The sequence below is a fragment of the Daphnia magna genome, linkage group LG7 (assembly GCF_020631705.1).
Source record: "Daphnia magna isolate NIES linkage group LG7, ASM2063170v1.1, whole genome shotgun sequence".
Lineage (NCBI taxonomy): Eukaryota > Metazoa > Arthropoda > Branchiopoda > Diplostraca > Daphniidae > Daphnia > Daphnia magna.
In genome coordinates this window covers 2937007-2949951 of record NC_059188.1, presented here as the reverse complement: position 1 = coordinate 2949951, position 12945 = coordinate 2937007, and the positions used below count along the sequence as shown (strand labels likewise).

Below are 12945 nucleotides of genomic sequence, written 5' to 3'. Positions count from 1 at the left end.
CCCTTAGGATATGATCTAGTCTGGCAACCCTGCTTATCCATACCCCCCATCAGTTTTGGATGCAGTTGCCGAGGTGAAGGTTTGAAAAAAGTTAAAAAGTCTCTTCTTGACTTGTTTAAATGTGTTCGCCATTGTAATTGGCATGAACTTGTAACACCTTCACTGCTGAATCTTATCATTGGTAAGTTTTTCAACATTATTTGAATTTTGCATAAATATTACTGAAAAGGAACCCTACTTAATCAAAGGAGTTTTCTGTGAGAATACTTGTTAACTGTGTTAAAATTCAATTGAAAATTCGATATAAACTGATTGTGTGTCATCTACTTTTATGTGTTATTCAAGTGAAGAACATCAAATGGATAATTGGTGTGCAACGGCTAAATCTTTGATCAGCTATGCAAGCTGCTAAATTGTAAAAAACTGTTGACAACCAACTACTTTTGCATTCAATCAAGCTATTCTATCACTAATTGAGAGGTATTAGTTTTATATTTTGCCAGTCAGAATCCAATGTTCAAGATTCTGCTTTTAACAAGTAGCTTGTGAAACGTATAAATTGCAAGGGATGCTGCCTGTGGAGAAAGGTTACAAATAACACAAATCCTATGGTTGAAATACCATCATCTCATTCTGACGGTCTTAATCCATTCAACAATTCATCTCAGCTGTTATTTGACAAGTGCACTGTATTTTGTGTTGGCAACCATTAACCATCACCATTTCAACAACCTTCTTCAACATTAGCAAACAAACAATGCACTCCCATACAAGGTTCAGTGTCAAAGTTATAATTTGTAACAAAATCTGATGTTGAGGACTATGTTATTGGAGATCAGGTCTAATATTTACTTTTCTTGCTTCTACTTTGTTTATTTTGAATCGGTTCAATATCCAGGTGTTATATGCTCATTCTGATGACCAATTTAACGTTCACTTTCCTTTTCGGCATGGTGATTTGAACATTCATTCTGGTGTGGGTGGATCTTTGAGCTCCATTCTTGCAGATCTGGAAACTATTTGGGGCCATTGTATTACATACTTGCTAGAAATCCCAAAAAAAGAATTGAAGGTAAATTTTATAAATATATTCCTAGTTGATCAAAGCTTAATTGTATCTACAAAACACAACAGGGCTATTTTGGTCATTCCTGACATTTACAATCGACTTTTCTTTAAAGAGTTAGTCGGTTTGCTACTTATTCAGCTTGGTCTGACATCACACAAGCATTTTTCTACTTACTACAACGTGCAGGTTTTCCGTATAAAGAATGCCAACCACAACACCCATTAGACAGCGCTCTTTTGACAAGGATTAAAGAAGGATATTGCCATTTAAATCTCGTAAAAACAATTGTGCTACTATGATCACGTTAAGAGCATTCACCTCAAAGGTTTTATTAAGGACTTCTGTGGTCTCAGGGACGTGAACTTTGTGGTTGAAAGGCCAGGAGTAGCCACTCTTCGCTACCACATCAAGGTAATTAGGTATCTTTAATAAAAGAAAAACTAGATCATTTTATGAGCCTCCTTTTCTTTTGAAGATTGGCGATGAACTACTGTTAGCCCCTCTGGGGCTTTTTAACACCGAAGTGTTTACATTAACTGGACAGGACAAGCGTGGCCAATGCATCGGGCGATCCTGAGGATCCTTACGATGCAAACTATTTGCGTGTGACTAGCGTATGCTCCCGCATTTTATATCACCAAATTCCCAAGAGATAAATCATTAATAGAACACCTTGTTGTAGAGGAGGGCTCACAAAGAGGCCTTGGAAAACCAAAGCACTTCGACAGCTTCCATGGACGCGATCGACAATTCAACAAATGCTGGTGGTCAAGGCGAAGAAGATCTCGTTGTTGATAGTTTAGCCGCAGATGCAGCCCCTGATGATCTACCCCAACAGCAACTTTTATACAGTCTAGACCAAGTGATTCTTCATTCTATTGAGCGTTGTTGTGAGTTGACAAATTTTAATTGGCAAAAAAGAAATTTGTATATTATTTTTTCGGTTTTCTGCCAGCATCGGACGACATGAAACGCCGCATGTATTCTTGCATTCTTCTCGTTGGAGGTGGAGCGAAGTTCGAGGGATTGTCGACGTGGTTGCACAATAGGCTGTTACTCCAAATCCCCTTTCAGTTTCGACCGGAGCAGACAGAAATTATAGTTGGGCCAAAGGAAATGGATCCTTCGATGGTGGCGTGGAAAGGGGCAGCAATCATGTCTTGTTTAGAATCGACACAAGAATTGTGGATACGACCAACTGAATGGAAAAAGATTGGCGTCAGACTTCTACGAGAAAGGGCCCCGTTCTACTGGTAGAGTCGTTCAGTACATAGTGTTAATCCTCTATCAATATACTGGGTTTGAGCAGTTGAAATGCATTGTAATCTTATATTCAGCCATAAGGAATACCCCCTCGAAACGAAGTAATGGAATTAGTTTGCCAGGATTTGATTTGGGAAGATTTCAAGAGTAACATCGTCAACATTATGTTGGAGAATGATTACAATAGGAAAGACTTAAAGTCGTAAGGCACAACGCCAATTCGGCTATTACAATGAACTAGAACTTCACGGTGTACAAGAGGTAATGAAAACGACTCGTGATCAAGACTATTTTTATCCGACGCCTGGATATCAACACAAAAACTAGGCCTTCTTGGAGACATCACGCGTAGAAGCTATTTTATCACCGTAGTTTTGTGAGATTTTGGAATATTCATAACGCAAAAGAAGGCCACCAGATTTTGTAGTTTCATGCAAAGTTTGACGACCCGTTGAGTCTTATAGACCGTTTTATCCCAAACGGGTAAGTGCGGAGCATTACTCGATAGAATCCAACAATTTTGCCAGAGGAACCATGTTACGCTGAAAGATGCTACTTTGAAAGCGGAATGAAGGCAATTTTTAATTTATAATTAAACACTTGCTTACGTACCTTAATGTACGCTTCCCGAGCACTGGGAAGCGCGGCGCATAGATGCTTCGTATAGCAACACAGGAGGGGCGATCCGAGATTCTTCAACCTTAGGCTCTTAAGGTTGAAGCATATACAATAAAAATTAATTATTAAAAAGAATATTATAATTTAATTAAAAAACATACTAATACTACAGATGCGTTCTAAACCGAAAGGTTATCTTGAACGCATCTAAAAAAAAAATTAATACTACAGGTGCGTTCTAAACCGAAAGGTTATCTTGAACGCATCTAAAAAAAAATTAATACTACAGATACGTATACAATAAAAGGTTGAAGCATATACAATAAAAATTAATTATTAAAAAGAATATTATAATTTAATTAAAAAACATACTAATACTACAGATGCGTTCTAAACCGAAAGGTTATCTTGAACGCATCTAAAAAAATTAATACTACAGATGCGTTCTAAACCGAAAGGTTATCTTGAACGCATCTAAAAAAAATTAATACTACAGATACGTATACAATAAAAGGTTGAAGCATATACAATAAAAATTAATTATTAAAAAGAATATTATAATTTAATTAAAAAACATACTAATACTACAGATGCGTTCTAAACCGAAAGGTTATCTTGAACGCATCTAAAAAAATTAATACTACAGATGCGTTCTAAACCGAAAGGTTATCTTGAATGCATCTAAAAAAAATTAATACTACAGATGCGTTCTAAACCGAAAGGTTATCTTGAACGCATCTAAAAAAAAATTAATACTACAGATACGTATACAATAAAAGGTTGAAGCATATACAATAAAAATTAATTATTAAAAAGAATATTATAATTTAATTAAAAAACATACTAATACTACAGATGCGTTCTAAACCGAAAGGTTATCTTGAACGCATCTAAAAAAAAATAATACTACAGATGCGTTCTAAACCGAAAGGTTATCTTGAACGCATCTAAAAAAAAAAAATAATACTACAGATACGTATACAATAAAAGGTTGAAGCATATACAATAAAAATTAATTATTAAATAGAATATTATAATTTAATTAAAAAACATACTAATACTACAGATGCGTTCTAAACCGAAAGGTTATCTTGAACGCATCTAAAAAAAATTAATACTACAGATGCTAATTAATCCTATCACGCTGACAAAATTGCATTAAGAAACATGCGAAATCATCCTTTAACCTTTATCGTTAATAAATCTGCATAACCATAAATGGGAAGCTTAAAAGAGACTAATAGGCAATCGTAAATCAAAATGTGATTCCGCCAAATTTGCATGTAAGGATAGACTTCCTGTATCATCCCTGTAGATGCCATCAGAAACGAAAGCCAACTTAACTTTGTTGATGGTTAATAATTGCATTAGCAAAAAAATTTAAATGGAATCGATCCAATGTCACGAGACATCATCGGAAACTAAAGAAAAAGGAAACAACTATATATTATATACCTGCAACTCTTGATCGCTCACTCCCGATGAATCCGTTATGGAGATGAGAGGGCGGTGGGGGGGGGGGCACGACATGTAAGGCTGCTGTTGTTGCTGTTTAGGGAGTTGGACTGAAGACGTCTGAGGAACGGCTGCTCTCGTAAAATTCTGTTGCTGCTGCTGGGGTAGGGAACCAATAGGAAAAGGTCCTTGAGGACTAGGATAAAATGGCTGCCCAGTTCGTATCATTTGCTGTTGCTGCTGTTGTTGAAGTCGCAACTGTTGTTGTTGCATCATCCTGCAATGATTTTGAAGCTGCAAAAGTAGCTGTTGCTGTTGCGGCATGAGGCTGTTTTGGTTCTGCTGTAGATACTTCAAAATCTGGAGTTGCTGTGACGTCAGGTAGAACGGTGGCGAATTTATAGAAGATTAATTTATAATTGATTAATTTATAGAAGACAAAATTTATCAAGCGTCGTCTTACTGAATTTTACTAGATGAGATGCAAAACATACTTAGTATTAGGACTATTTTTCATGCATATAATTTTTTTCAAGTGACTTAGTAACAAAACGAGGTAAATGGGGCATACTTTTTCTTACAAAACATTTTGTTTAGATACAATACCTGCTTTCTGCAGTACCACAGAAATCTTACGCGTGCGCCACATTTCTGTCAAATGTACTTCTTCGCCAAATCAGTTACGGAATACGTGTCGACCGGATTACTCGACTTTGCTGCAAATATTCAGAAAACATCTGTTATAATTGCTTCCAAAATTTTTAATTTGCTGTAATTTGAAAACAATTCACCGAGTACTCGTGTTCATCAACAACAAAGCCGCCGTCTGCACAAACAATTTGGTATTGCTTGGCCTTTAAAGCCGCCATAGGTACCAAAATCTTTTTGGCGATTGCAGGATTATTCTGGGCCGATCCGGAATTGTTCGTCAAAAGACGCATCTGATCGCTCTTGTGACTTCGATCAAGTATCAGCAGACGTGCGTTTCCCTGTGCCCTTTCTTCTATGCCAATAATCGTGCGGCTATGGCCTAGAAAAAGAGAATTGAGAGAAACGTTAAACTTGGTTTAACGGGGGCTTAAATTCAGACGTTTCCTCAAAGTAATTTTTAACCCATCTGACATTTGAACAGGATGGAAACTAATGTAACATCTCATTCAAAAAGAAAAATATGAACACTGCATGTTACCATTGGAAATATGTGTTGAGAAATGCAAATTGACATGTTGAGCAAGTGGCTCCTCAGAACCGAATACGCAAACACTCCACAAAGTGCGGCTTGGTCTCCCTGGAAAAGCAGACGAAGCAGAATGATTAATTGGCACCTGAATTTCGTGAATTGTTTACGTACTTGAAGATATTAAAAAGTTTTTTTTCAATTAAAACAAGAATAGGGGTTAGGTAAAGGTTAGGGGGGGAGAACCAAGAGGTTCGATCCATTTAGGGGTGGAGAACCAAGAGGTTCGATCCATTTAGGGGTGGAGAACCAAGAGGTTCAATCCATTTAGGGGTGGAGAACCAAGAGGTTCGATCCATTTAGGGGTGGAGAACCAAGAGGTTCGATCCAGTTTGATTTGGGAGTTGGTTCGGGTTGAAATCACTTCTGCTCCATGGTTGATCAACCATGGAAATTACAGTCTATGCACCAAAGCTGTTTTTTCCTAAAAGAAGGGCAGAAACATTGAAAAGAAAAGAGAAAACATTTTATGCTGAATAATTTTCCGACACTTACTTGTTTTCAATAGCTCTTGCCTGAGAGGATTCTACTAATTTTTATAGGCGTAAGGCAACATGGTTAGTGACTAATTGTTCACATTTCTTCCTTGAAAGGGTTGAATTCAACCTACAGACATGGCATGCTACTTTATTTCTGCCATTAGGCCAAGTTAAATCCTTAAAATCAATTGACATGTAAATGTACAATAAAGCACTATGAGTATTTGGAGGAATGTAGCACCTTGGTCATTAAAAATGTCACCTAAGTCATCACTTTTAGTTATATTACCTTAAAATAGCTAAGACAGTAGACAGTTGGCCAGCCACAAACGACGACGCCATCGAATACGATATTCGTTAAGATAAGACGACTGAAGCCTAGCGTCCAGTAGTCGTAATACCTACGAACATAGGTATTACACTAGCCTCCGCCAGATGGAACATGGCTTCTATCCTCAACACTTTGGTTGTCACAGCATTTGTATTGCTGGGGCATTCCTAGTTCACGGATAGTCAGTTTTGTTTTCTGGCTCTCAAGCTCTCGCCTGAAGTTTCGTTTTAAATGTAGTTTTTCTCGTTTTGATTTTTATACTTTTATATTTCAACCCGAACCAGCGCCCCCATTTAAACTACTTTTAAGCTTATCAGAAAGCAATAGGTGGTGATCCCACTGGTGCTGGAAAAGGAGGAGCATCTATATATGGGCGCAACTTTTCCGATGAACTACATGACGAATTAAAACATACAGGTTATCTCCTGAATAGATAAAGAACCACATCTACTCCATTTACATTCTTTCATTGTTTACAGGTGCTGGCATACTATCCATGGCAAACTCAGGGCCAAACACTGATGGATCTCAGTAGGGGAGGGTGGGGCTAGTTGGTACAATTTTTTTATTTCTTCTCTGATTTCTATAATTTTTCATATTTTGACACCCAAAAAATTGTAAAAGAAAGCTCAGATAACCAGCTTTCTCGTGCTATTTTTTTATTTGATCTACGTTGAAGAATTCATATCGAAATCAACGTTCAAAAAGCTAAAAAAAATTTGCCTAATTGCCCCACTAACGGGGTAAGTTGGCAGTGGTAGTGGGGTAAGTTGGCCCCATGTATTTCAAATACGGATTTCAGTGAAATGTTGATGTTGTAAACAAACTAGAATAACATTACAATAAACAAAAATCCTATAGTTATTTTAGAGTGGGAAACTCAGAAAGAAGTTGTGATAACTTACATAAAGATTAATAGCCTTAAATGTAAAAAATTAAAAAAAATATACATAATTCAGGCAAACATTTCACAGGTGAACATCGTATAAAGTGAAGCACTTAAAATTTGCCAAATTATGGCCTCTAATGCATACCACTGTTCACCATAAGTCATATCTAGCAAAAATTTGACTTACAATTCCCTGACATTTTGACAGGCCATGTAGAGGAGAGTGGGGGCAATTGAGACACAGGGCAATTGAAACAAAAATTGTTTCTCTCGCCGTATAAGAGGAATTTTCTTGAAAAAATTAGGGTTAATAGAATGAGGGGGTTTACAAGTTTAGAAAAATTTACGAGTTTTTGTATTCAAAACTTTTTAAGATATCTCGAAAAAACTGTTTTTTGTTCTCCGTCTGTTAAATTTGCGTTTTCAATTTTTTTGTTTTAACCCCTAAAACGCTACGCTTTAGTAATAAAATTAGTTTCAGATGATTTGCAATTCATTTTTCTACAATTTAATGTCATTTAATTTTTCCCTTCATTCTTAAATAATTTTAAATAATTAAATGTAACGATGACCTTATTGCAGGGCAATTGAAACACTTTGTTTATATTCCCTGTCTGCGAGTGGTTATGCATATTTTTTGCAAGTATTTGACGTAATTCATTTAAACAAATGTAAATCATCATGTTAACACAACTATAATACTTGTATTCGCTGTTTGGGATTTATTTTAAAAAGCATGTTGCTTAATGGTTTTTTTTTAATTTAATTATTTAAATATTTTAAACTAAATTACGATCTACTTTAAGCATATTTAAAAAATCTGTAAATCGCATTGTACCTAGTGGTAAAATTTGATCACACTAGCAGTTGTGGCTGCTGAGATATCGTGATTTACATTTTATGTGGGTATGAAGAAGCTTCCTTATGGGAAAACCCACGTTGCAATTGCGTCGACACACCGTTTCAATTGCCCTGCTTCCATGGCAATTGAAACACTCGAAGCGACCTCAGTTTTTTACAATTTACTACTATTATAATTAATCTTTTCTCATTAAAAAAAATATCGTTTAGTAGCTGAGATAATAGGCAAAAATTCTATATAATTTTTATATTAAGTTTTTCAGTTTTTTTTCCAAGAAATACAAAAAACCAAAAAGTGTATCAATTGCCCCCACTCTCCCCTACTCTATACATATGCATGTATAATGCCTATGCCGACATGCCCCATGTTGCAATGTATCAACTTGCCCCAACCCGGGGTTTATTCAAATAAAAATTTTTATTACTCCTTTATAATTGATTAAAACAAATCCATTGTTACAGTTCGATAGAGGACACAATTTTCTATAAAACTAATATTTTTTAAAAATTATATGCATACCAAGAAAAGATCAAATTGATGAATACCAAGCACGCAACTATTGTGGATTTGACGCAAAAAATTTTGTTATTTTCTATTTCCTAAACTATTTGGGATAAATTTATAAAACTTTGCACAAATGTGCGCACAATAAACATCTTTGACTATGAATTATTTCAATAAAACCTCTTTCACACAATTTGTCTAAATTAAGAATTGCAAACTTGCCCTCCTGCCAACTAGCCCCACTCTCCCCTACTTCATAACACTAGGTTATTGAGAACTTGTGTCTGATTGTAAGAAATAATAATCAGTATAAATTTACAAATTTATTTTAGCCCCAACAAAATGGCTTGATGGCAAGCACTCAATATTGGGTGAACGAAAGGGGGGCCGAAAAGATGCCAACGGCCGAAAAGATGACAATAAAAAGTGCAGTGCGTAGTACAAACAAAAAACGCGACAAAATCTTTTTTGCTTGGTCTCCTGTGCTTACAAGTTTGGCATTTTCCTATGACATAATGCCTCCTTTCTAGCTGCTTTTCATTAGCGATGATGAGCTTTTGAAGTATGTATATATATAGACATGAGCCGTTTGGGAACCAGACGCAGGTTTAGGTGGAGAAATCCACGTCAGGACACCTGTCAGGACCCTTTTTCTTGAATGGCAACCGCTAAATTCAAACAAAAAATTTTTTTATGAATGTTATTTTTATTAAATTTAAAACTATACTGATGATTAATTAGATAAAAAATCATAACATAGCAATCGCGTATATATGAATTGTTATCAATAGGCAACGCAGTTTGATCGTTGTGTCGACTTCTGTCTTCCAATGTTTGTTTTTAGTAAGAAACCTTTTTTGAAATGTAACAAATAGAAAAGTGAAATGGTTTCAGGTAATGACACAAAGAAATGTGTTCTTTATGTTGATAGCAAGGTGGCATATAACGAAAAAGCAATTTTGTTGTTTAATGAAAAATCGCTTGAAAAGTGCCAGAAAGCTCAGACAGTCTATGAAATTCGTGGGATGTAATCAAAATAGTATAGTTTAAGTATACTGTAACAACATGTTCTACGATACTGAATGTAATCACACGTAATTTGACTTTAAACTTAGTTCGTAATTTTAAATAACGATGTTTGACTTGTCATGTCTTCCAGATATCAATTAGAGAAAAAATTGGTTCACTAGTAAAGCGATTGGCCGACGTAGGGTAAAACGTTTGTTGTTTGTAGAATTGGGTGACGGAGAAGAGAATTCCACGTTGATTAAGCGTGTTTTTTCGTACGGTAAACTATTACTCTTTTCCTTTTCTCGTGAAAAAAGGGATATTTGTTTATCGATCGTCGGTGGTTTTTTCCTAATCATGTCAGGAAGTTGTTACATTTCATCAATTGGAATATGTAGGGCCGTCATGTAAATTATTTGTATGGATATTACTAGTTGTTTAATTAATAGTTAAATTTTCCCGTTTTTTTTTTTTTTGTTGAGTAGCTTTCTTTTTTCTCTTAAAAATAGGACGTTGGTTTTCTTGGAATAATACAAGGTTGGTTCGTCTTCCTGGGAATATGCAACAGTCGTTTTTGTTATGTTTGGATGGAGTGTTAGAATGTTACGATTGAAATCAGTCAGTTGTTTTTGTCGCAAGCGTTGAAATTGATTGCCACGGCTTCCTCGTTTGCTCTTAATTTTTGCGTATCATGTCGGAAGACGAAGGTCGTGAATTTAGCGATGAAATAAAAAAAACTGTGGAGTTTTGCGGGTTGACATCTGAAAATATTCGCGTCATTGAAAGTTATTGTCGTTGCGGAAGTAATCGACTTCTGAAGTATATGGATCGTTACGAGTTGCATCCAGAAGTCGAAGTATGAATCGTATTGGAATTTTTTAAAATACCGTAGCCCTATTTGCTAAATGTTGTTATTTGTTTTGTAGATTGGTTTGCTTTTTCAGTCAAATTATGACGGTGTAAGTCGGGTTTCGCTGCATCGACTAAGCCTTTTGAACGAAGAAGCGGATGTAATGTTTCGTGAAGCCAAGGAAATGTTCCAAGACAAACAGCCAGATCCAGTGAAAATAAATTTGTGGTCGGTTCGGATTGTAAAAATTCATTTGGATTGTTCTCCTATTTTGAATTCTTTGTTTCTTCATGGAGATGAATGTCGTTTGGAGTTAGACAATTTTTCCCGTCGATACTCCATGGATTTGCTACCCTATAGTGTGTTAAAATCTTTCCGCACTAATATGTCTTGTCTACGTGATGGTGTTTTTTTTTATCGAAATGTCGCTTTTGTTCTAAGGCAATTTATCGCATTTTCAAATAATTTTTAATTTTTTTTAGTTTGCCGTGTTTTGATTTTGTTTCTTGTGATTTCGTATTATGATGCGGATATTTTATTACAAAGATTGTGCGCGTTTATGGTTTTCCCCATTGGCAGTGTATCTTGTCGACATAATTGCTTTGTTCATAGTTGAGCGCCACTGTGAACTTCCCCCGTGCCCTTGCCTAGACCCCTTTCTTGGTCCGTAGGCTGAGGCGAGAGTTAGTACCTTTTGTAATGGACGTTGGTACATAAAGGCGTATTATTTGCAGGGGGAAAAGTGTGTATTAAGTGCGCTTCGAGATATCAGAAGAAGGTGGTACAAACGGTGAAGGAAAGACTAATGGGGTATACAAAAGATGGTGTATTAAAAACGTATGACAGTATAGAAATGAGGGAAGAAGAAATGTATGCATATTTAGGTAGGAAAGTGGGAGAAACTGAGAGAATAGGCGAGTTGTCTGGAAAGTAGTAATTTAGTGTTACACTTAGTTATTTGCTAGGGGGTAAAGCAACGGACGATCGGTACAAATACGAAGATAGAAAATGAATGGTTATGCCAAGTATATGGGAAATGGAGATTGTATGTTAAAATTTTGAATGTGAAGGTATGGATTATGATAGATGTAAAGCGACAGGATGAAGGGTGAACTTATCTTTTGCAGTGTGCTGGTTGATTAGCGCAGTTTCTATTTATCCGAGGATCATTTGCAATCGGTGATGGCGCATTAAGGAGTGCTGGGAGGTCTAGCAGTGGCTTCATCTATTGGACAAAGAATGGCGTTCTTTTAAATAAACATACGTTGAGCAGACAAAGGAACAGCTTTGAAGCGGGATTCATGCGGTACTCTACGGGCTGCATTTGAGTACGTTACCTGACGTTCGTTTTCGCTTGTTTGGCGTTCTTCGGGGTGTGGAATCCGGATTCGCGGTAGCCGACTCGGTGGTGGTTGTATCTGCGATTTTAGCTGCCGTAATGTTGGAAGAATGCATCGTAGATTAAGATAATAACATGAAGTAAAAAGATGCACTTACATTTGGGGTCTCTGGTTGCTGGAGAGAGCTGCTTCCGGGCGTGTGCTTCCTTTACACGAGCGATGTTCCACGCACTGTCGGTGCCGTCGTCAGGGTCGAATCCTTCGAGCCAGGTGAGCAAGTCCTCGGTGGGTTTAAGGGTCTGGAGGTAGCCTAGGCCGGGTCCAGTCGGGTGGGATGGCATGAGGCGGATGCTTTCGCTTGTCCTCACTCTGGACAGCGCGACGTAGAGCATGCTGAACGTCAGGTGGGGCATGAAGGAGCGCTTGTTGAGCTGTAGGATGACCTTGTTGCAGGTCTGTCCTTGGATCTTGTGCACTGTTACGGCGAAGCGCTGCTCCACGCCGTGCGGCCGGTAGTGGAAGGTGTCAGCTTGACGGCGGCCCGGCAGCTTGATGTTCACCGGTTCCCACTTGCTGACCCTAGGTACGGGGATGACGACGCGTCCGGGCTCCAGTGTCTTCTCGACGAAGTCGGTGGCGTTCGCACCGGGCACGGCGACGTTGATGTGGAGCGGCGGGTAGGTTAGGGCGACGTTGGTGTCCTCTGCTGCCGTAGCAATATCGTTGCAGACCCGGTCGGCGTCTTCGCGAGGATCCAGCTCAATGCTTTCGAAGAGGACGGCAGTCCCGTTGGAAAGGCCCTTCGCTGCGCGGTACAAAAATAATGTTTAGGGAATATTAGCCGGATTCCATTTCATTTGGTAACGGGCGCGTTGATGTGGCGGCAAGGAATGGAAGGAGATCATTCAGCATGCAGTTAATAGCGTACGAAAATAAGAAAAAAAAAGTTTGGAGTTTTTTACCTGGATTGATGTTGCTTGTCAGGTACCCTGGAGCGCCGTGAACGAAGCTGCCGGTGAATTGTGGAAACTCGACGTAGA

At 37.6% G+C, this 12945-nt stretch overlaps 1 protein-coding gene, 1 long non-coding RNA gene and 1 pseudogene across 4 annotated transcripts; 2 read left to right on the top strand and 1 right to left on the bottom strand.

The window, feature by feature from the left end:
- Positions 1-722: 722 nt before the first annotated feature.
- LOC123474197 lies at positions 723-2403 on the top strand (annotated as a pseudogene).
- Positions 2404-2445: 42 nt separating this feature from the next.
- Positions 2446-6553, bottom strand: LOC123474288. Of its 3 annotated transcripts, none has more exons than XR_006648901.1 (9): positions 6411-6553; positions 6138-6248; positions 5757-6066; positions 5595-5693; positions 5197-5435; positions 5012-5121; positions 4406-4774; positions 2945-3040; positions 2446-2884 (listed from the first exon to the last, which is right to left on the bottom strand). It is a non-coding gene; the product is annotated as an uncharacterized LOC123474288 (long non-coding RNA). The 3 variants fall into 3 exon arrangements; XR_006648899.1 differs by having other exon boundaries at positions 6138-6298; positions 6411-6533; XR_006648900.1 differs by having other exon boundaries at positions 6138-6298; positions 6363-6468.
- A 3-nt stretch (positions 6554-6556) lies between these two features.
- LOC123474195 (peptidyl-prolyl cis-trans isomerase-like 1) lies at positions 6557-9146 on the top strand. The gene is made up of 5 exons (XM_045176124.1): positions 6557-6602; positions 6762-6869; positions 6932-6984; positions 8958-8973; positions 9040-9146. The coding sequence occupies exons 1-5, from the start codon at positions 6557-6559 to the stop codon at positions 9144-9146; spliced, it is 330 nt and encodes a 109-aa protein (XP_045032059.1).
- Positions 9147-12945: the final 3799 nt, after the last annotated feature.